The sequence below is a fragment of the Actinia tenebrosa genome, unplaced genomic scaffold (assembly GCF_029948245.1).
Source record: "Actinia tenebrosa isolate PJP-AT-01 unplaced genomic scaffold, QUT_ActTen_1.0 PGA_scaffold1__47_contigs__length_23844297, whole genome shotgun sequence".
Lineage (NCBI taxonomy): Eukaryota > Metazoa > Cnidaria > Anthozoa > Actiniaria > Actiniidae > Actinia > Actinia tenebrosa.
Window position 1 is genome coordinate 1,300,868 of NW_028292578.1, and position 23,668 is coordinate 1,324,535.

General features: G+C 36.0%; 3 protein-coding genes across 5 annotated transcripts in view; 2 read left to right on the forward strand and 1 right to left on the reverse strand.

The window, feature by feature from the left end:
* LOC116296136 (mediator of RNA polymerase II transcription subunit 23) overlaps window positions 1-4,938 on the reverse strand; it is a 33,110-nt gene extending 28,172 nt beyond the window's left edge. The window contains exon 1 of the mRNA XM_089032300.1: window positions 4,629-4,938. The gene's annotated coding sequence lies outside the window, so the exon portion shown is untranslated. The remainder of the gene's footprint in view (window positions 1-4,628) is intronic.
* Window positions 707-19,730, forward strand: LOC116296137 (uncharacterized). Of its 3 annotated transcripts, XM_031704097.2 has the most exons (18): window positions 710-1,089; window positions 1,219-1,317; window positions 3,661-3,730; window positions 5,230-5,277; window positions 6,344-6,446; window positions 7,043-7,178; window positions 7,647-7,714; window positions 8,128-8,257; window positions 8,554-8,606; window positions 8,744-8,856; window positions 9,232-9,356; window positions 10,012-10,050; window positions 11,982-12,068; window positions 14,643-14,724; window positions 15,025-15,140; window positions 15,800-15,893; window positions 16,453-16,517; window positions 17,001-19,730. In XM_031704097.2, the coding sequence occupies exons 1-18, from the start codon at window positions 994-996 to the stop codon at window positions 17,088-17,090; spliced, it is 1,614 nt and encodes a 537-aa protein (XP_031559957.1). In that variant the 5' UTR covers window positions 710-993; the 3' UTR covers window positions 17,091-19,730. The 3 variants fall into 3 exon arrangements, with proteins under 3 accessions (XP_031559958.1, XP_031559957.1, XP_088888435.1); XM_031704098.2 differs by lacking the exon at window positions 10,012-10,050 and having other exon boundaries at window positions 707-1,089; XM_089032309.1 differs by lacking the exons at window positions 710-1,089; window positions 1,219-1,317; window positions 3,661-3,730 and adding an exon at window positions 4,032-4,182.
* A 753-nt stretch (window positions 19,731-20,483) lies between these two features.
* Window positions 20,484-23,573, forward strand: LOC116296138 (uncharacterized). Its single transcript, XM_031704099.2, has 4 exons — window positions 20,484-20,813; window positions 21,567-21,691; window positions 22,088-22,203; window positions 23,259-23,573. Exons 1-4 carry the CDS (start codon window positions 20,523-20,525, stop codon window positions 23,372-23,374), a joined length of 648 nt encoding a protein of 215 aa, XP_031559959.1. The 5' UTR covers window positions 20,484-20,522; the 3' UTR covers window positions 23,375-23,573.
* The last annotated feature ends 95 nt before the right edge of the window (window positions 23,574-23,668 follow it).

Sequence of the window (23,668 nt, forward strand, 5' to 3'; positions counted from 1 at the left end):
AGGCCTAGGGCAAACGTCGAACTTTCCATGCACCGAACTCATTAAAAACGATGGATATCAGGTGATGATGAGGCGGCATTCTTTGATGTAATTAAGTACGGTGCATGGAAAGTTCGACGTTTGCCCTAGCCTTTAGTAGTCTGTTGATGAATGTTTTCAAGTATCTTGGTGCTGACGGTGCTGGCTGTTGGTAAGATGTGGTCTGGCATATATCCGCAGCACTTCACTTACATTATGTAACGACTGAGTTATTTTTATATTGTATTTGATTTGTTAACTCAAAGAAGGCTAATAAAGCTAGAAAACTAGAAAGAACTCGAAAAGCCCCATATATAAAAAGATATGCTTAGAAGAGCATCACCAACTCTGGTTTTTTATTTGCCAACAACTAAACGCTGCTTATTTACACTATAATACATTTTCTCCTTTAAATTTCATTCTCCTTAAGCAAGATTACTTTTGTAATTTGATTGTTAAATAATCAAGTATTACTTTTTATAAACTTTTTTTTTTATTGCTTATTTTTTTAATTAAATCTTTAAAAGGTTTGTACGTGATCTCTGGGCTCGCTGTGTTCTTTAGAATACCGCTGATTTTGAATAAGATTCTGGATGATCAATTAGTTTTTTCCCTCCACAAAATGATTTACATATTTTACCGGAGCAAGTCGATCTTTAAGTTTAGACCTTCAGCATCAACTTATATATTTTTTCTCGTTTAGATCTGGGCAAGCTTTTTTCGGTTGAATGGTACGGCGTTGTTTATGCGATGCCAGTGAAGCGGAATATAATAGCTTGAGAGAGTTTTCTCAGCATTCCGAATACATTATTTTCCACCCGGGTGATCCCTTCAATCGGAAGCTAGAATTAAGCTGTCACGCCCCTCCACAGAAAACTCATTTACGCGTCTATAACGCTCAAATATTGTCCATCCTTTGCTTGCTTGGCTTCGTTGTGGAAGGCAGTGACTCAAGAAGACATCTTTAGCTTCAAGATGGCGCGCTTTATCAAGCCTTTGTACATCACCGTCTTTATTTTCTTCGCGTTTCAGCTACTGAGCCCCTCTAGTTCTCACCCTCTATTTCGACGGGTAATGTTTATATTTACAACGAAAGTCTAGTTGTTCTTTTGCTGTGGAATTGTTTGAAGTACAACTTAGCTTTGCAGTGGGAGTGCCCGATTAGAATTAAACTCTTCGTTTGCATGTTTTTTCTTTTAGGCTGTTGAAGAATCAGGGAATAAAAGCAAGGCGAATGAATCTGAGAAACTAGCGCCATGTCTGGAAGAGAGAAATGGCATATATCCTTGCTCCTCAACGGTAAGCCGTTAATGTTTCATTAAACATTCATTTTTATCCACATCTTGTCTATAATATAACATTCTTTCAAGTCTCATTTTTAGAATAAAATTCTAATTTAAAGTCAAAAAGTAAATATGAGAAGCAAAGCTCGACTCTTCACTTAGGTCGTTGAAATTCTATATATGCAATATTTTTGACTGCTTTTATTACCTAAAATTAAGTCAAGAAATAGGATCAAGAATTACTTTGATATATTTGCCACTTTAGATAAACAAATCTTATATTTGTGAGGTTTATGATGTATTTTCTTCTCTAGAGGTAAAAGAAAAAATGAAATTCAGGTTGAAGTTAGATGAAAATGCTACATAAAATATAGCTAGTGTGATAAGTTTTTAGTTGCATGTATTGGCAATAAGAGGCTTGTATTGTTTGTAATACTTCTTTCAATTAAGATATATTAGGAATTATGGCTATTCTAGCTTATGGCTAGTTAGTATAACGTAGTTCTGTTAAATTTTTTAGTATTTTTTCTGTAAATCAGCTAGATAACCCCGAGCACGCCGGCTCAAGTTTGTATTGAGATCGGTTTTAATTGAAAATCGCTTATAAGCTGTATTTGTCTAAGCAGTGTAAATTTTTCCTAATATATTTTCGTACATTATTTTTTCGTACATTGATATAAAGAACGAATTTTTTGTATACTAAAGTGAACATGGCATGATGCTAAGATTGTGATTAAACAAGCGGACCGGTTGAATAATGTAAAAAAAATAAAATAATCCGTGCGGTTGTTATGATATCTGTTCTACTCGATCCACTAAAAGAATACAGAAGGTTTAATATATTCGAAAATTCACCAAAAAACATCAATAATTGATGATGTAAAACCATGTCTAATTCTAACGTCGTTTTTTTCTTTTCTCTTTTCGCCTAATAAATACGTATAAATTGAAAGACTTGGGCGATAAAATTTACAGGTGCAGTGTAATAGTTTTCGATTTGTTTTGAATAAATTTCCATTTCAAATGAGTTGAGTGTTTGTATAAAATTATATGGCCTGTGGTATCTAGGAAACAGTCTTTTGAAAAAAGATTAGGATATGATCTGTGGCTTTGTGCGATTATAGTAGTCTTCAAGCAGAAATTAGTCATAATAGGAATATTTCAGTTTTGCATTTAAAAATATCTATTGTTATCTATCTAGGTTTCATTGAAGTGTTATTGATTGATAAGCTACCGTAGAAGCATCAAGTCCTTTGAGTCATTTGTTTCACTGCATGGTTGATTAAAAATGATTTTGATCCATAAGGTCCAATGCATGTCGACCAACTAATTTATCGACAAATAGTTTTTGTCAACCCTGTCATGACAGAGTCAGGCATTCTTAATTATCTTCTTCAACTCATTCACATTGCATTTCATTTTCAGAAAAAAAATTAAAAAAAAAAAAAAATTAAATGTACTAATTGAAAAACTCATGAATATTGAATATTTCTTAGCTTCTTGAATTATTAAATTTAAAATATGTGGTTTTTACTCTCTCGGCGACATCACTCATAAATATACAGCACAAATATATTTTTATAGGATTATTCCTTTTCTTTATTGCAGGAGTCTAAAAAAGAGCCATAATTTAAAAAACTAATTTTTTTTCTTTCTCATGAAATTGTATATAGTCCTTTTAAAAATTATTTTGTAAATGCTTAATGATCAACCAAGCAGAAAAACGTGTTTTAAGGCATTGAATATTGATAGATAATACACACAATAATAAGCATTCATTCAATAATCTAAAAAATGGTCACTGATGACTACATTCTAGAGGCTGTAAACAAAACTCCAAACACACCCAATTTCATCATTTACATTAGTGTAGATTATGATAATATTATGAAAGAAAGAAATTGTTGAGAAATAATGTTTCCTAAAGGTTCTTATGATGGTAACCTTGTCAACTTGCATACATTTTCATGGTTTTTTGATGTGATAATTTGTGTGTGTGTAAAATTCATTCCTGTCTTCAAACCTATATGTTATGCATGATTGAGGTTTTTAGCTTGGCTTCAAAACCACAGAACCATAAAATCATGCAAACCTAGCTTGATAATGAAAGAATGTGTAATAAAACTGAAAAACGTTTTTAATTTTTAGAGTATCAACCATAATGTAGGACATATTTTAATACTTACATATATAATATGACATAAATTCATAAAGTTCATAATAATTCCTTACTGTCCTTCGCTCTCATTTTATTGTTTTAAGAGAATATAATAATAGCTTAGTCTTTATAATGGCATGTATTTACTGAACTAAAGATTGATCTTGTATTTTTAATGACTTACAAGTGGTTTTTTTCTAGATAAGTGGGAATCTTTTGTTGATGGTATTCTATGGTGCTATTCTTGGAGTTGCAGCAAAATGTATTTCAGGTAAATATGATATTATATACACAGTATATATGTAACCGGCGGCAAGGCGCTCAGCTATGAATCAGATTGCAAGTGGTTTTGACAAAAGAATTTATTGAAAAATTCACACAACTTTACAATACATGAAAAAAAAACGGGAACGAGATTACAGGATATCTCTAATGAAAACAAGAAAAATATTTACAATGAGATAAAATAAATTTGTAGCTTATCTAAATAGCTAAAAGTTATGAATAGAATACAGTCTTGCTAGATATAAATAGAAACGGAAATACGTAAATTACGTCACAGGTAATTTGAATATTGCATACTGATTAGCAGTGTTTACAATACGCGAGTGAAAATTACTAGGTTGCAAAGTTTAATGTACAAGTCGGTAAACCGTTTAAAATGAACTAAACCAATGGAAAAAGCAATAGGAAAAATTGACTAGAGGTTAACTATGGCTTTAGGTAAGTATTTTAACCTTTGTTTATGACAAACTAAGAATTACACGGTTTACTGAACACGCGGTCGCGACAATGACCTTGAGTGTAGAGTTTAAGTAGCGAACAAATTAAAGGTTGGAAAGAAAAGGTCTTTTATCCCGCAGTTAAGGCTATTTATCGTAGTAAAAAGGTTAAACAAGCGAGTAAGGCGGTAGCGATCCTATAGTAAACGTTTTAAAGAGTTTAAAAGACAAGATACACTCAGCGTGATTACTAAATTACTACTGCGTGAATAACTTTGTACTAAATTACGCGCTAATGCGACTAGAATTACTACAACATGAAACGAATGCTTAACAAATATGTAGAAAATCTAAACTATAAAATATAATGACTAGTTAACGATATGAACATAGATTTGTCCTAAATCTATCCTAGGTAAAAGTGTAAAAGGCTTCAAAGATTCATACCTTTACATCGTAGAGAATTCCTTGTCTTGATATGTGCAACGTCTTCAAGAACTTTTACTACACTGATTTAAGCTTAGTTTGGGCCTATTTTTATGGAAAAACCTGCATTCTTAAGACCTTACACATCCTATGCAATGTTGCACGCCCTAGGCGCAAACAGGATGTCCCAAACACGAACTTACGTAAACAAGCGCCAAACCTAGGCATGACTCACTGTAATGTAATTACGTACGGAAATTATTTCTTGCTTGCGCATTTTCCACGCAAACAGTTAACTAAAGAATTACATTCCTATGTGTACACGAGGCATTCCTAATTAAAAATATAGATTTATGACTAAATAATTACTGTCCAAAATAGTGTCTTTTGACTCTGTCACATATATCTAGTTTACTTGATATTCCCAAGCTACCAGTAGTGTCGCGACCATTTTTCATATCAAATTTGGGAAAAAATTGGGATAAATGTGAAGACTTTTTCAGACATTGTTCTATACCTTAAGAACCTTCTTGGGGGTAATGGGAGTACAAATGGAACAACCTTGCATATCATTTCCTTAATTTATTTCCAGTTTTCACTTATGTTTCCCATTTATTCCCAGATGGTGCTGAGCTACTTCTAGACATTGGTGTTCCTGCAGCTATTGTTGGTAAGTTATCTCGAATACCAGACTGATATCCTTTCTATTGCCTTAGCTACCAACCTCCCCAGGGCACTTAGATGTACAGTCCAACTCCCACACACATGCATTATGCAGCTAGAGGTTTTTTTAAAATTACAGTAATAATTTGAGCAACATACATACACCTGATTGCAAGATTGTTGTGGCATATAAAAAATAAATAAATAAATAAAAAGGAATTAGAAAATGTAATTTTATTATTTATTTTGATTCTAAAGCCTTATTAGAGACTCAACTAGAACCTGTATTGATCATAAAAATAGCTGTTTTGGTATATACCATCAAGGTAATATCAAAAATGGCAGTCCTATACCTTCAAAACAGAGAAATAGTTACAAATGTTTTGCAAAAATAATTAATCCTGGACCTATTTTTTATGTTGCTGTTTGAAAATGTCATAACTTGCAATTAGGTGATCATTAATAATATTGTGTTTCCATAAGTTATACGTGTGATAGTTTTAATTTTAAGGTCCTGTCTACATGTATCCGCAAATTTTTGGATCCGCAATTTCTTTTTGTGGATGTGGGTTGCGTCTACACGTGTCTGGAAAGTTTTGTATCTGTATCCAGAAATTTTCGAAAACGGTCTCCAGAGTGGAAATTTTCGAATATGCTCTGAATACGGATACGTGTGGACTGTCGTAACCGCAAATTTTCGAATATGCTTACGTAAACACGATTTTGCGCATGCTCAATAAGAAAAACTATCCCTCAAAGGGACTAGGCACTAGCGTGCATCAGGGCGGATCAAGAAATTTCTGGATACGTGTGGATAGTGAAAACGATTCCAAAGTGATTTGAATACACTGCAGTGGACGCAAACATTTTCGTAACCGAAAAAAAAAAATTGCGGATACAAAAATTTCCAGATACATGTTGCAAGACAAGTTGCAGCAATCTTTGCGAAAAGTAGAATTCCTTTCTACTTTTGGCAACGATGTTTAATATTTAATGTTCTTATGGTGAAATAGAATACTTTAGCGTATATATATACATATATCATTAACACTTTATTTAAACTCTTTTTCTAGGTGGCATTGTTCTTCCACTCCTGGGAGCAGTTCCTGACTCAGCCATCATTATTGTGTCTGGTCTCGGTGATGATGCACAGAGCAAACTGTCAATTGGCATGGGGTGAGTTCATAGTTAGTTGCAGCTTAAACTTCCAGAAAGGTTGAGTGAGGTCTTGAGTGCTGTTTAAAACTGTGCCTATGGACTAACCTTTTTTATTTATTTTTATTCTATCATTGCCCTGAAGATAGGTGATACACATCGGGCACAAAAGACCCTGAAATAGGCACCAGGGATATAACGTTTCTGGTTCTAAACCAAAGATAATGAAACTTGGCCAAAAAAAGAAAAAAATATTCTCGGAAATCGTAACGTTTTAGATTTTTGGATTTCTTGGATTTTAGCAGAAAATGACCTCATAAACATGTTACTAAAATTTAAAATTTACACTGTGAAAGTTTTATTGCATGGATTTTAAAGTCGTAAAACCAGAAGAAGAAAAAATTGAAAATTTTAATTGTCCAAAAGCTTGGCAAAGTATAAATAATTGCCTTAATCAGTTGTCTCCTAATGTACCAATGATAATGAATATAATAAATTATTGATCTTGTTTATTTATGCTCTGGACTTCTCTCCAAATCAACCTATGCTTCCATATAAATACGAAAGTGTGAAAACATTTATTTTTGTTAAGATATAGTTTTCACATCGTTTTCTAGCACCCTTGCTGGTAGTACCATCATGTTGCTGACAGCTGCATGGGCCGGCAGTGTGTTTATTGGCCGATGTGACATTGACAGGAAGGGAGAAGCAATTGAGGGAACTGGTACTGGAAAGTTGAGCTTAACCAAACAGGTAATTAAATACTTTTTACCAACACAACTGATAGAAGGCTATCTTTAGATTTCCTCCTAGATATTGACACAGTATATAATGTATGTAGTCCATTGCCAACATCATCTGGATGAAATTATGTTACTCAAAGAACTCTGTAATTTTTGAAGTGCAGGAGGGCTGCTTGACAAAATAGGGGGCTGTGTTGCTTTTATTTTTTATCATTAATTGACTCTGCTGACTGTAAAATAGCCGATGTCTAGTGAGAGGTGAGTATCTGGCAATCAACTGCTGGTTAAGCTACTTTCTATTGAAACCTCTAGTTATTGGTGGAAAAAGATATAATATTCAAGAGCAGGATGCATGGCATGAATATATGCTTCAGATAAAAGGGGGGAAACCTGGGAAAATATGAAATCTTGAGATTTGCATGCATATGCAGCTAATGCTGTAGATTTTGAATTAAATTTTCCATCATTTGTTCGCCAGGGTGTTACAGTCCTTCCTGATGTAGTCACTGCTGTTGTTATTATGCTTGGCACATCTCTGTCCTACTTGTAAGTGCTGAGTTATCGTAAGAGTGATTTAGCATCAAGACGCGAAGTCAAAGATTTTTTCGTGTGCCCTCTGTCCTCAACGTGGTTGATGCTCTTGACAGACCCCATTTGCAGCATTTTTACGTCCTGATGAAGACATTAACCATGTTGAGGACAGCACTCACACAGGAAAAATGCACTCGTGCAGTTGTCTTTGTTGTTCATGTCTTGATGCTAAATCTCTCTATCATCTGTATGTAGGAAGCATTCATAATTTATGGGTTGGGGGAGCTGATTAGTCTGGTGTATGGATATTTTTGAAAACAATTCCCACTTCTCTCCCAACATCCCTGAGAGATTGAGATTAGGGAGCTTGTTATTTATTGGGCAGTTACGGTGACCATTCAATTTTTGTTTTGTTCTTTTGGTTGTAGTATTGTCCAGGGTGCTGATTGGTATTTTGGCCCCCACAACTTTGGACCACAACCACCCTATGTTAGAAAGGCTGCTCTTGCGACAATGATCATTTGCTTCATCCTTTTTGTTTTCTACCTTGGTTTCCTGGTAAGTCTGTTAGCACTAAAATGTTTCTCACACTAAATAGAAGATGTATATGTTAGAGTTAAGTCATTAAACTAGTGCAATAGATATTGGACTAACACACTTTAGTAGACCTTAATTCCATTGTTTTCTTTTGTGTCTATTTGCTTATTACACATTGACTAATAATTTTTATTTTATTGGTTAAATGCCTTCACTTCATATATTTTTTTATTTTTTATAGTGTTATACGACAAGTTACAAACTGAAATAGATTATATGTGCAGTGAATATTAAGTGGTTTATTTTTCAATCTGTAGGCATATGACAGCAAAGCTGCTGAGAGGAGAGCTGACAAACATCGTCAATCACTGTAAGTTAATAAATTGTTGATTAATAATGATGCTGATTGAGGGTGAGGGTGATGGTGATGAAAAGAAGAGACTTATGCTTGATCTATTATTCAGACAATAATAAGTATTAATTACAATTTTTTAATGAAAATAACAGGATTCAGCGCAGGGTTCTTCACCGCTTTGTCTTGATGGCCAGCAAGGAGACGGGACATGAGCGCATTGGCGGTGATGAGTATGACTCCCCTGAAGACATCAAAGCTAAAGAAGGTAAACATAGTAGCTGGAACCTTATACAACGACTTACTTTATATAAATACCAACCACTGGTAGACAGCTTGAATAGTCCCTTTTAGAGTTCCCTGGACCATCTTGATAGGTAGCCATGCCTTTGGAATGAAGTAAGAAGAATGGTAAACTTGCAGCGATAAAGACCTTTTTTTAACACCTTGAACAATTAATCACATGTCTCTATTATTGCAAGCTCACCGTTCGTCTTGCTTAAATGCAAAGGCACTGAGATACCTTTCAAGATATTGCAGGGAACTACGAAGGTAACTATTAACACCCACATAGGATTGACAGTCTACTAACCACTTGCTTAGAATTGAACCAGTAAGGACTAAATATTTGCTTGATTGACAGATCACATTCAATCCAAGTATTTCAAGGCCTGGCATCTTGGTTCTGGCATGAGGTCCAAGAGTGAAGGTACTGAAAAGGATCCAATACTCTCCAAGGATCATGAGTCAATTACTGACGACGAAAAGGTATATTCTGGAAATACTTTTAGGAATTAACATTTATTTAATCCTAAATCTTGGGTCAATATAGAAGAGAGAGATTTTATTATTAATTATAAATAAAGGTACTAGTTTAATAAGTATTTAATACATTGAGGAATAAATGTTTCATATTAGAATATGGTGAAAATTGATTCTTCAACTTTATTAATTACATACAGGGTATAGCTATCTTAACAATTTATTGAATAAATACTCATAATGCATGGTATTAAAGTAAAACCTACGCTCACATATAGTAAAACATAATTGATATGTGATAATTGATAAAAATTGTGTTTTTTAAAAAAAGTATGCACCTTCCCTGCTAGCAGAGCCTATTTTCCTTCTGTTTTGGTTGACATAACTACACCATAAAATCTGCATGAATATCCAACCACTTTATAAACCTAAAAAATGACTTGTGATAAATGATAAGTACATGAATTGTGTTCCCACATTAATGCACCTGTATTCACCGCATGCTACAGGATGCAATTTTGCTATGCATTATGCCGACCACTCACGCACCTAATGGTTAATTTATTTACTAACGCTGATTATGTGCCGAATGTATCGTGCTAACAATTTAAGAGCTAGTCAGTACTTGAATTTGTTATTAAACAATAATTGTGGTCAACAGGCTCCATTACGAAAAGAATCCTTTGAAATAAGTGATCAGGTGAGCAGCGTCTGACCAACCTTAGATCAGTCAATAGTTTCCTGGAAACTGTGTATTTGAATCTTGAGTGCTTTCTTTCCTACTATACCTCTGTGTGATATGGGATGAAAAAAAAGATTGAGATGTCTGATTCTCCCAAATGCTCAGGTTCTGGTTTTGGTCAAGAAGTGGTCAATCTTACTATCTACCCTGATTATCAGAGCCTCTTTCACTTGACTTTTGCATCTTTGTCATAAATAAGGAATTAGTTACCCAGTTAGGGATCTAGAAAGATTCCAAGGGGGTTGATGGTTACTAAAAAGGGCATCACACAGCATTCTTTTTAGGTTTTACCTTATCCTTTATTCTTATTGTTTTTCAATCCCAAGGGGGTCTAGTCACCCAATTCACACCTCTCCCCCCCCCCCCCCCCCAATCCTTGTTATCTATGACAGAGAAGTATTAGAGCAAGAGACTCTCTGACAACCAGCTTGGTGCTTGTTATGCTTTCTTCAGATGGTTGAATTAAGCTGAAATGACTGAGAGATTGTATGATTGTCATGGATAACTCTAATGTTTGACTAATGGTTTAAAACAACAGCTTATGAATAATGACTATTGTTGATTAGCTACTATATGATCAGATTTAACATAGAATTAATTATTACTGACATATAACGAAATTAAATGATTTTGCTCTGCTGAAAAAATAATAATCTCAGAAATACAAGTGATATGATACTACAAGTGTGTATAGAGGTTGTGGTGAGGTGGGGGGATAATGAGAGAGAGGAAAAAGATTATTGTTCTGTATGCTATTAATATTTGATTTAAACCAGTCCTATGTAACTAATACTTATCAGATGCTTCTAATGATAATAAGCTAACAGTGCACATTACTTGCATGGGCATAATCACACAATGTTAATGTATAACATGATATAAACAGTTAAAGCCGCCTTATGATAGTGAAAAATAAATCAAGTATGCAAATAGTAACAGCATATAATTTAGTTTATAAATTAAGGCTAAGTGATATAAGCTGCAGGGGCAGATCCAGGATTTTGTTCAGGGAGGGGTGCTGCGCACAAAGTTAACCCAGGGAGGGGTGCACTTCTTAGAATCAAAAGGAAAAACAAAGTGGAACCTGGATCCGCCCCTAAGCTGACTTCAGCTCGTATTCAAAGATATTATACCAATTTCCTTAACTATGCAGAGATTAAGGCTCGAGGATTGTGGTAGCCTGCTTAGCGGCCTTCCGTATAAGATGGAGCTAAAAATTTACGAACTTTGTCTGCCAAAAATTTGATTGACAAGAGCCATAATCAATGACATCTGGTATTTTAGTTGGTAGGGTGTCTGCAAGTTACGGGAAATTCGTGTAACTAAAACATGAGTTAATTTTCTTTGTTAATGAATACAATGACACCTTAAACTCAAAACCTAGTATGGGTAAATATATAATAAGCTTTTTTACGAACAAATTTTCTCGATATAAAGTATAAATCATACGTAAAAGAAAAAAATACATGCGTGCAACAGAAGTTGAGGTTAAATTATAAAATTGAATATTGAAATCATAAAATTCTTGTTCGTGAAAACAATCTGAAGAAAGTTTCCTTTTCCTTTTTTCTTTCTTTCTTTCTTTCTTTCTTTCTTTCTTTCTTTTTTATTTTTTATTATTTTTTATTTTATTTTTTGTGTAGATCCCGTCCTCATTTTTCCATTTCATTTATTTTTCATTGTTTTTTTTTCCTTCTCTTTAATTCGGTTCATTAACCAATATTCGTTCTCTTAGTATTTATTCTTTATTTTCCTTTTCCCTCTATTTCTCCCATTATGTCATTTTTCATTTCCCATTTCTTCAGATCACCTTGCCATCCATTCCATCCCAGTTTTATTCTCTTTCCCCCCACATCAATAAAAATATAATGTTTTGTTATAATGTAAAGGAGGAGCACGAGGAGCCAGAACACGAGGAGAGTCGCTCAGTCTTGACAATGAAGTCCATTGGTCTTCTTGTTCTTGGTGTCGGCCTGGTAAGTATCCACCATAATATGCTTTATTCTGATTGGTCAATTACCTGTACACCCCTCAAACATAGATTGGATGCAAGGCTATGGATCCAGCCCGTCCACACCGTTATCCGGATATATTAACGGATTTTTTTAAATTCCACCTAGCGTTTTCGAATCATTTCCGCCCGTCCACACGTAGCCAATGTTTTCGAAAAATTTTCAAGTCTAATCGGCAAAAAAATAAAAATATTTTTTCAAAAATATCCGGATACGTGTAGACGGGGCCTACTAGGAAAATACACAAGAAAACACTACGAACGACAACTTCAAAAACAATTAATGTTTGATGACCTTGAGGCAAAACCAGATTATTTCAATCTGTTAATTAGAAAATGGTGTCTAGGGTTCAAAACGCGCATAACTAAAATGACGTAATGATCTTTGACTTTCCGTTTTCATGTTGAATAATTCATCATCTCTTCTTGATTGTCTGGTCTTGCGCAAGTTTCTTCGCAAAATAAAATAACGGAATATAAGATATATTTTTGCTTTTACCTTTCAAACGCACAATCTTTTTTTAACTTTTGATTTTGAAAACGCATTTCAAAGCCTTGGGAGTGCGCTTCCTATACACCTTGCTTATAAGGCTGACAAGTGCACTAAACGAGGTCACCCATTCATTAGTTAAAAGCAGATGGAATGCGTTTATAGAAGGAAAATATAGAGATTGACCTTTTTAACCTGAATTCGCGCTATCCACCTTCATTTAGAATGAGCCGCCTTGTTCGGCCTTGCAAGATGACTGGGTGACCTCGTTTTTGAAACGAAAACAATTTTTCAACACTCATTGTTCTCTTATTTTTATTGTAAGCTCTACTGCAATAAATCCCTAAATATTTGCATGAAATATTTACTTTTTGTTTGGCTTTCCATTGTCCAAGCAAATTGAATAGTTTTTATCGTAATTACAACCTATATGAGCCAACTCAAGCGTTTCCACTTTAAATCCACACTTCACTATATAAACTTAGGATAAACTTTTCTAAGTTTTTAGAATAATTTTTTAAAGATTTCAGCTTTTATGTTTCCAAAGTTTCGATAGCTTAAAGCTTTTCATTTCTGGAAAATTCAACGATTCTTTTCGTTAATAAAAAATTTATTTCAAGTGAATTGAAGAGAGGACAAATAGTAGTAATTAAAACTAATTCAAAGTTTGCCTTCTGAAGCCACCGCTTTTCTGGTCTACGTATTCCATTGTCTTTTGGGTATTCTGGACATTTAAGCCTACACGGAATTTGCAGGTTCGTGTTTGAAACGAATAGAAACGGATTTCACATTCGAAGACGCTATATTGTTTTCTCAAAGGAACAAGAACTAGTTTTCTAGCTATTGGTATATATTCGGCTTTTAAAGATGAAGGATTGGAGCATGGTAAGGAAAAATGTTTCAACAGCGCATTTATTGTTGTCGATAAAAGATCGTCATGACGAAACCTTTAGCAAGAGGAATCCCAAACTGATACCAAAGAGAGCTTTGCCGTTTGTAGACGTAAGAAAAAAGTTTGACGACAGCCCATTAAATCAATACAGCAAGAAAACAAGCCAGGATGAAGAAGATCTTGATAAGGTGGCTCGGGAGATTGAAACTATGAATTATATTCTACAAAAAATGAAGAAAGATTTTGAAGATATTCGACAGAAAACTGAACAAATTCATCACAACCTCGTGGAAGTTCGTCATCAAAAGTCCCGTCTTGAACTTATTAACTAGCCAAATAGATTGTTTATATGTAATTTTAAGGTCACATTTATTTATTGTTAAGATTGTTAAGTACAATACATGGCTCCAAGGCTTGTTTATAGTAGAAACATAAACGTTACCAAGCAAAGAAGATGTCCTCGCAGATCTTGTGACAACATTATGTAAAATAACATTAAGACGAGATGTTCAATGAAAGTTTATTCTGCACGTGTTTAGCTTCTTCTATTTTACGTTATTTTGTATAAAATTATATTCATAAACTATAGGAATAAATTATGAATAAAGATGTTAAAGCTGACTGAATCTTTCATAGCGCCATTGAAAGCGCGCCATTGAAAGCGCGCTCTCTCTGTGGTTGGCGACAAGAATAATATGTTGTCAAATCCTATGCCTCAAATCTTAAATATACTGATTAGGAGCTTCCATACATGCAAAAACGGTTCTCTACTGTAGTAGATCTTTCCATGTCGAGATTTGAAAAAAAAATTATGAAGATCGACAGTAATCTGAACCTACGGAACCTTTATAAAGATCCAAATTTTTAACGATTTAAAAAAGCTTGGCGATTGGAAAAGGACTCAATCGTATGCAAACCCTCGCGCATCGTGGTATAGATTCCTATATACCATGGCCAATCATCCAATCAAAAATTTAGGGTCATGTCGAACTTCATATGAGCCGAACCTAATGACACCATAGAAGACCGCCTTGTTATCCACTGTTTCAATTAGGTTCGGCTCTTGTGAAGTTCGATGTTTGACCTAAGCCTTAGAAGCCTAATATTTACCTTATATTTTAGTGATATGACTAAATTTCTTTGTTGATTTTATATAGGTAACCATCTTCGCTGATCCTATGTGTGATGTGCTGGACTCGTTGACCAACCCACTCAATCATTCACACATCCCCATCAGCTGTAAGTATGATAATTCCTATTTATCTTGGTTATTGTTGAGACCCACCAAAATGGGTTATTGGGAATCCTGTGTAGTCAGTCAGAGAACACGAGGAGAGTTGTGAAGACTGTAAGAGATTGTAGAAAGTCTTTGTGATTTCGGATGTTTGAAATAAAAAATAAAAAATAACAAAAAATGACGAACAGTTATGGATGTACTATTTAGAAACATTCATTTCAGTCGAGTGTATTTTCTACGTTTTCAACTTCTATTTATATCTATTTATCTATGTTTCCTTAAATCGTATTTTCACTCATCAGCCTTCTATGTGTCGTTTGTCGTGACACCACTGTGCTCTAACGCCTCCGAGCTGGTCTCTTCGCTCATCTTCGCTTCAAAGAAGAAGAAGGAGAATGTGTCCATGACATTTTCACAGGTTAGTAGAAAAAAAAACCTTCCTCGGTCTTGTCCTAGAAGTTGTACTTCCCCGTACTTCTGGTGTTCTTTTTTTTTACCTCTTTCCACCTAGCCCTTCTTTGCTCGTATAGTATATGTTTCTGTCGATAGTTTAGTTCTTGGCACAATATTGGCATTTATTTGCTAGAGACCTAATCACTCTCATTAAAACCTGAGGCCGAATGAAGTATCTATCTATCTATCTCAGTGAGCCTATTCAATAGTAGTATGTCCCCCTTTTTGGGGGTTCGACTTTTACCCTCGATCTGCACTACGCTACCGACCCTTCCTCCAGCTCAGCAGTGAATTTTGTTTCAGGCAATCAAAGAGCGTTTAGCTTATTCCCATGCCTGTTTTCTTTTGACTAAAATATGATATACGTGCCTACTAGAAGCAGAAATATGGAATGGAAAAATAAAAACAATTACACAACAGTTCAACAACGACAGTTCTTTCAAGCTCCGAAAATCCTTAGAGCCGGTCATTTTGCCCACTTATGCTTAGCACGCCGCGTTCACCGCTCAGCTAGCTGCTGTTCTACGCTCTGTCCAGCTCAGTGACCCCAGTATATAATACGCCCATCCCTGATTTGTAATTGAGTTCAACTTCACTCATTTATGTCCCTTGTTTTCTTTCTAGCTGTACGGTGCCAGCACCATGAACAACACCCTTTGCCTTGGCATCTTTGCCGCTCTTGTTGTCTTCAGAAACCTGAGGTGGTACTACTCAGCAGGTTAGTCATTCTTGTCTGTGACGTATGCGGCCCGTGCGTGACCGTCACAGCGCTGTGCCCGAGCATTTTAGTCAGAAAAGCAGCGATCTCGTGCTGTAATTGGTCTGTTAATCCCTTACTGTGACAGTTTCCTGCGCGCTGCCATTCACAAGCCTAACACATCTAGAATATCTCAGAATTTAAAACTGTGATCGCGGAAATATTGATTATAATTTGTTTCAATAGCGCAGCGCACGGATTCTAAAAATAGCTTCAAGACTCAGAAAAGCATTGCATTCCGTTCAACCTTGTCGATTGTTATACGAACCGATTTTATTTTTGTATTTGAAGTTAAAATAATAACCTATGAAAATTATCTGCTTGAAGTAAGTTATAAGTTTGTTTGCCTCTGTCTTCGTTTTGATGAAGTCATCTGCGCGCTGCGCTATTGTTTACTGTCTTGTGAAAATAATAGAAAAATGTTTCGTAACCCAGTTGCACTCTACTGCTGTAGTAACGTTGCGCACTCCTTCATTTATACCTCAGTCTTTGACATTATTCGTTTGTTCGTTCGTTTCAGAGGTGACCGTTATTGTGCTCGTGCAGTGGGTTGTCGGGTTTGCTGGACTTCGCTACACCTACAAGGTATTTATCTTTGGAAATATAACGCAGCCTTATAACGAAGTTGCTGCTGGAAGAGCCGCCATATTGAATTTAGAGAGTTTTTTATTAGTAATGATAATATAATAAACTTGCGCTGGGCAGCCATACTTGAGCCTCCAATAAACAAGGTCAGTTAACATAGACTTGTCCCAGACCTCTTGGTGAGTGAAATACAAGATGGCGGCTAGGTTCGATTCGTGTCGTTTCATCTGAACTTTCACCTTGTTCATTGACAATATAATGCGACTTTTATTATTTCATAGTACTCTAAATCTTTTAAAATTATCAGGAAGTATTCTTTGAATAATTCATGCGCCCTTGGGGGCGCATAGAGTTGACATTTGTGCGCCATTTCTGTTTTTTTTTATGCGCGATTCCGCAATGGCGCGGCAAGGTAAGAACACTGCTAAAGGTCTTATCCATCAAGCCGTCCTCTTATTTCTTTTTTCTCTTGGTTTCTCTCAGATTTGGATGGGTATGATCGTTGGATCCATGTACATCATTTCAATTCTCTTCATCGCTTTACTAGAGAGTAAAGCAATTGGATGGAAGTAAACCTGCCTGGCGGGAACACTTCCTCTACCCGCCAGCTACTTGGTACATTCTTCATTGGATAAGTCAGAACACCTTATTTTTGATTGGAATATGAATAACGACTTTAAGAATAATAATTGTATAATTGATGAAACTAAGCGGTAAGAAGGAATTGTTATTCTGGATACGGCAGTGCGCTGTTTTTGTATTTGGATGTACCCGGGTGTCTACGGGATGCCTGTATACCGGGGTTTGCCAGATATCATAGTGTATCCGAAGTTTGTCCATATACGCGGACACAAGTATGTTCCTGGGTGACTCCGGGTGTCAAATAGCCGGAGAGTAACGTAGCGCGTCAATTAGTCGGGTGACATTTTGGTATGAAGCACTGGGTCAACAATTGTGTCGAAGTATCGGGTGTCTACGAGTTTGTCTATATACCCAGATGTCACTTGGGTAAATTGAAGTGTTACCGTAGTGTATCCGGGTGTATCCGAGGGTACCGGAACTATCGCACTGCTGTATTTAGACTAACCAATAAGCCCTCATGCATTTTTCTAGCAACTAGAATATTGTAATTTAAAAATTTCCTGTAGATAAATGAATTAGGACTTAAAATAGTTCCTTCTTTAAATAACGAATTGCTATCTTCCTAAATCAAGAAGTCTCAAATAACGACACTATAAACTAATTGCAACTAAAGTAGATGGCTGTCTATTTCAGCCGCCTACTCAATTTAACTGTGAACAGCTTGGAAAATACGGTCAGTCTGCTCTAGTTGTTCCAGACAAGCAAAGAGTATAAAAGGCTGGGTTCAAAAATACCTCACTACCACCCCCAAGGGTGTACTTGACTCAACCCTGTTTCCTGCTCGATCAAAAGCTGTGGGACTAAAGTTATAAAGAAAAATACATTCAACTTAAGTAGTCCTTAAACGGTGTAAATTTTCATAAATGACTATTAAGGGCCCGGACACGTGACGCAGCTATTGAACGCAACGTCGTCCGCAACGAACGTGTGTGTGGGGGGGGGGGGGGGGGGGTTGTCATGAGTAACCATTTCCTTGAATTAAATACGAATTAAGGAACGTTACCCAAGTCAGACCAGAAAATGGTTTGCGCGCAACGTCGTAGAAGCAGAAAGCTATTCCACTATTGCAACTTCGCACACAAGGCATTGCATCACGCACAACGTCGCATAAGCATACGCGATTCCACTATTGCAACGTTCGAACACAAGGCATTGCATCACGCGCAACGTCGCATAAGCATACGCGTTCCACTATTGCAACGTTCGCACACAAGGCATTGCATCACGCGCAACGTCGCATAAGCATACGCGATTCCACTATTGCAACGTTGCGCACACAGGGTTTTACAACGCGCACAACAGTTGCGTCATGTTTCCGGGCCTTACAAAGACAAGAGAATATCTCGATTGTATGGTTTATTTTTTGGTTAAGTGTTAAGGTGTAATTATCATAAGGTATATTATTACGAGTATATAATCTTTTTTTTTTATTATTATTTATTTATTTGGTGTAAAAACAATAGTCAGGTTAGGCATGAGTAAAATATGGACAGTCAAATGGCTTCCGCAATCCGCTATCCTGATTGGATAGATATATTTTTGGAGCCTCTAATTGGGTAAGGTTATATGTCATTTGATAGTCATGCGCGTACGTTTGTCTGAACTTTGCGTACAGACTCTGCCGAGTGGCATCAGATTTTGTTGTGGATCGTAAATTAGTTAGGAGTTTGGAAAAGCTCGTTATATCTTTATATTTACTTATTAGTTATTTTATGTGGTTTTAAGTTTAAAATTCTCGTAATTGCAATGTTATTTTTACATGTTAATTTTCAGTTTCTTTTTTTCTGAAAGCAAACTCTATTTAGGATCCGTTTTTATGAAGGTAAGCTACAGACACACGGCAGGCAATCGATGTCGCGAGCCATGTCGCACGACGCAAATTGCTACACGCAATGTTACTGAAATAGAAAACTATCCTACTCGAGCAACATTGCCTGCAATAATGCACTGCGCGTGTAATGCTGCAACGTGTCGCCTTCAGCGTGACTCTAGCTTGTGCTTCCCGGCATTCCTCCTCCTCCAGAAAGGGGAGAAAAAGAGCATGCTAGCTGGTTCTAGCGAAACTGCTACATCATTTGTTATCTTCTAGAGAAAGAAGACGCTAGGATCACATTGCACCTTCATGTAAGCGGGTCTTAGAGGTTAAGTTACAAAGTGAAATATTTTACAAGATGCGCGTGCAGCAGCATTGGCTGTTAAATTCTAATTCAACTTGCTTACGGGAAGTTCACTCTCGAGACTAACACTTCCTAGTTGCAACGTAGTTTTTCTCCAAGAATTTCGACAAAGCTGATCATGTCATGCTGTTGCACACACGAATCAGCTCTTGATCAGTCAAAGATTTCAGTCTGGGGTAAGAGCCCCACTTAATTAATTTTGAACAATGGGTAATGGGGCAGTGAATCATACGCAGCACCATCACAATACATCCTGCACCCATACATAAGTAATGGATAGGTAAAGGAAATGCAAAATGATGATAATATTTCTCAAGGAAGTGCTTCAAGTAAAAATTGTGTTTCAATTTGTAGAAGTACAGAACGTGAGAAAATAAAAATATTGATAAAAGTACGTAGCTTACGCTCTATGTCTTATATTCACTCTGGGTTTTGGGATATATGTGGAGGATATTGCATTCCTTTTTCCATCTCCTTCTCTGCGGGTTGTACCCTGGGTGCCAGAGGTTCCAGGCTATGCGGGTTGAGGATACCGGCTGTTTTTCTCCTCCTAGTTTAAACACATACAGTAGTCAACTAGTGATATTGCAATTAGAGATTTTTAAGTTTGACAATACCCACGATGGCCCATAAAGGAAACGCAGCAAGTTAGACTAGTTGCTAAAATAAGAAACGCGTTGCTGCTTGCACTACGGAAGCACATAGGGGACAAAGCTGCAAATAAAGTAATATAACGTTAAACGATAGGCACTGAGCGAGCAGTTTGCCGATTGGGACTTTGTCTAACATACAGCAGCAACTGATTTCTTATTTGACAGCAACTCTTCTAACTTACTGCGTGTCCCTTATGGGTGCCCGTCCCCTCCCTATTACTTTGAACTAATTAGCTCATGGGATGGCTAATGCTTGGACTTGTTCATTGTCAGTCAACATTGCTGATGCCACGGTCAAATCTTGCCTTATTGTTTAGTCAGTGTTCTATTTTGTAAGGGAATAACATTTTTCGGACCTCTCATGTTTGAGGACCAAAATGATGAAGAACAAACTTCGCACATTGGTCAGTGCAGAGTATTCAAACGAGGCGTCTGACGTCACAAGTCACGCTATTATCAGCGGATGTACTTGTTTGACGTCACAAGTCACACTATCATCACTCTTACGTAACACAACTCAAAACTCATTCAACATGGCAACAGGGTCTACAATCTTCGTCAGCATTTTCTCGGTTCTTCTTGCTGTCTCTTCGACTCTCTGCCAAAGCAACATCCCTAAGAATCCCTTGGGATATGTATTCAATGGTGGAAAACCAACAGCTCCGATTCATCTAGAGATCTTTGCAGACCTGACCTGCCCAGACTGCCAACAAGCCTGGCCTGTGGTCAAACAAGTAGCTGAATACTATGGACCTGAAAAACTTCGAATGGTCTTTCAAACATTCCCTCTTGCATTTCACACTAATGCTTTCATTGCTGCACAGGTATTTAAAGATTTTTTAATCAGCTGATACAACTTACTTTTTAATAGCATATGAATGCTTCTAGTTTAACATTCCACAAGTTGACGCACAAGGAATACGTGTGTTCCATCCTTTACCAATATAAATGAGAGAAAACCTAGATATTTCGCAAAACGAAACAGCACTTTGCTGTCAAGCTTTCAATGCTAGATAATAAGCTAGGTCTGAAACTTCAAATATTAATTACGTAATGAAGTGGAACATTCCGGTAATTTTGGAACTTGGAATGCTAAAAGTGCGGATTCTTTGGAATAAAAGCTAATTTTCAGATGGTTCAGATCACCTATTAATCTACATATTATTATTCATAAAACAACATAATTCTATCTGACCGAGTTTATCTTCATACTAATATGTTATCATATTGACTAAATTTTGAGGTATAAAATTGATGTATTAAAAATGGATGTATAATTTTTTTTTAATACTCCATTTTATAGTTCCATTCAGTGAACACGAATACTAGTTCCAAGTTGAGGCTGGAATTGCTGCGCATAGCAAATCTATTCTTTTTATCATTCAAGGCAACTGGAACTATTATTCATGGTCACTGAACGGAACTGTAAAATGGATTATTCAAATTTTTTAAAATATTTTTCTCAAAAGTTGTTTATTATGAAACACATATAAAAGACATATGGTCAGAAGTTGGAAAATATTATGCCCAACGCTATGGATCTATTATTTTGAGTATTTTCTGGTTTTCCTATATAGAGTGTACCAGTTGCTGAACGTTTTAATTCCAGTCTTGTCTTTACATGGATTGACGTGCTGTTCAAGAACCAGAACCTATTGTACAACTTCCAGACATTGGACAAAAACAGATTTGATATTAATAAGTAGGTTGAGTTTCTTCATGAAATGTGGTATGGTTATTTTTTTCCACATATTTTTATAGCTACTGTTTATGTAATGTAATGATGACGGCTGTGTTTTCACTAGGACAAGTTAAACTAGCTTAAATATGACACCAGAAATAAGGCAAAGTTAAACTACCTAGCAAGATGGTTTAAGTTGTCCTACCAAATAAATGGGCCAATCACAGTGTTATTCTTGAAAGGTGGTTGTCGGATTAAAACACCTCCAGGAATTTTAGGCAAGTTAACATTTCTAGTGAAAACACAGCCGACCTCATGTAATGATTCAGTATCTTGACCTCTGACCTTGACCCAACTTGATCCTCATTTCTCAAATTCATGGGTGGACACTTAGAATCTATTAATTTTCTACTTTAGTATCATCGCTTCACTAGCCCCTAAAGCAGGCATAAGTCAGTCAGCTATGAAAGCAGGATTATCAGAAGCCAGTCCAGAACGACAAGCAATAATCTCTTGGAAGCATGGATGCTCTAGTACGTATTCCCTTTAATTTAGGAATACTTTACTGTGTCATTCAGTCAAGACCTCTGTATGTATTGCTAGCTGTCATGGTTACAGTAATGGAATTACACTGCATGGCAGCTAGTCTACTTGTAAATGTCAGAGCAGTTCTCTATTATTTATTAGCCTTTATCATTGGCATATCCCTTCTCCCACTCCCTATCAGCTCTATTAACTTTACTATCTCATTCTCAGTCAAGAGCTCAGTATAAAGTATGAGCTGTCACAGTCACAATAATTACAAGGGGGAATCCATGGGTGATGAAAGGAGTGGCTAGCCACCCCCCTTGTGCTTAAATTTCTCAGTATTATCCTCAGTAAGCCACCCCCTTTTCCTCACATTCATGGTAAAACCTTTGTAATAGTCACCCCCCCCCCCCCCCCCCCCCGCTAATATTCCTGGATTTGCCACTGAATGGCATCTATCAAATTGTACCTTATGGACATTAAAAATGTTGGAAGAGTTGTCTATTATTATAAAAACCTGGTTGGATTTCGCATTAGTGTATTGTGGGACTGTTTTAGGTTCAAGGTTCAAGGCTTTTTATTTCCACTTACAACAATATAAAATAATACATGAAAAAACATAAGGGTAAAATTATTATGGTGGTAGAGTGCAGGAATACAACCCAAAGGGTTAATGAAGAAGCTTCCTACACTCTAGTATTATTAGGAAAGAATATGGTTGAAAGTAGCGGAAAAGAGAATTACAAAAATGTGAATAAGTATAGTTTGAGAATTTAGAATATTGAAAATTGATTACAAATAATCCATGATACACAAGTAAGCAAAATAGATAAAATTATTGAGATAATAAAAATAAAAAAAAAATGACGTGTTTTAAACATCTTATGAGATGAGCTTGATTTTATTTCAAAAGGCACATTAGGGGACGAAATAGACGCCATCATGAAAATGCACTACAATGCCAACTCTACCCAGTTTTTTTCTCGACCTCAGACAACTAAATTACACTCTTCTTCAGAGCTCTAGTCTGATTATGTCTTATTTCTCTTGATCACTCCAGAAACCGTGTCAGGTACTCCAACGTTCTTTATCAACGATGTTCTGGTTTCTGAAGCATCTTCAACGTGGACTATCGACCAGTGGAAAAAACTGATCGATTCTATTTTAGAACAGTAAGTTACCGTAAACAAAATAAAAGTGAAGAAAAAAGGAGAATCTGCAATTTCTTTTGATATTACTTATGAATGATATCGACTGTTTACAATATGTTTATAGACCTGAATTTTTTTCTGATTAAGATGGTAAACGTTTCCTTATCATTTAGGCCCCGTCCACACGTATCCGGAAATGTTTGTATCCGCAAATTTTTTTTTTTTGGCGGATACGGGTTGCGTCCACACGTGTCCGAAAATTTTTGTATCCGTATCCGGAGATTTTCGAAAACGGTCTTCAGAGTGGAAATTTCGAATA

Bases quoted from the DNA above. Each gene is read 5' to 3' on its own strand.
- LOC116296137 (XM_031704097.2), top strand. From the start codon at position 994: ATGGCGCGCTTTATCAAGCCTTTGTACATCACCGTCTTTATTTTCTTC. The intron at 7,715-8,127 runs GTAAGTGCTGAG...TTTTGGTTGTAG, and splicing joins GGCACATCTCTGTCCTACTT to TATTGTCCAGGGTGCTGATT. The intron at 16,518-17,000 runs GTATTTATCTTT...GGTTTCTCTCAG, and splicing joins GACTTCGCTACACCTACAAG to ATTTGGATGGGTATGATCGT.
- LOC116296138 (XM_031704099.2), top strand. From the start codon at position 20,523: ATGGCAACAGGGTCTACAATCTTCGTCAGCATTTTCTCGGTTCTTCTT. The intron at 20,814-21,566 runs GTATTTAAAGAT...TTTCCTATATAG, and splicing joins ATGCTTTCATTGCTGCACAG to AGTGTACCAGTTGCTGAACG. The intron at 22,204-23,258 runs GTACGTATTCCC...TGATCACTCCAG, and splicing joins TTGGAAGCATGGATGCTCTA to AAACCGTGTCAGGTACTCCA.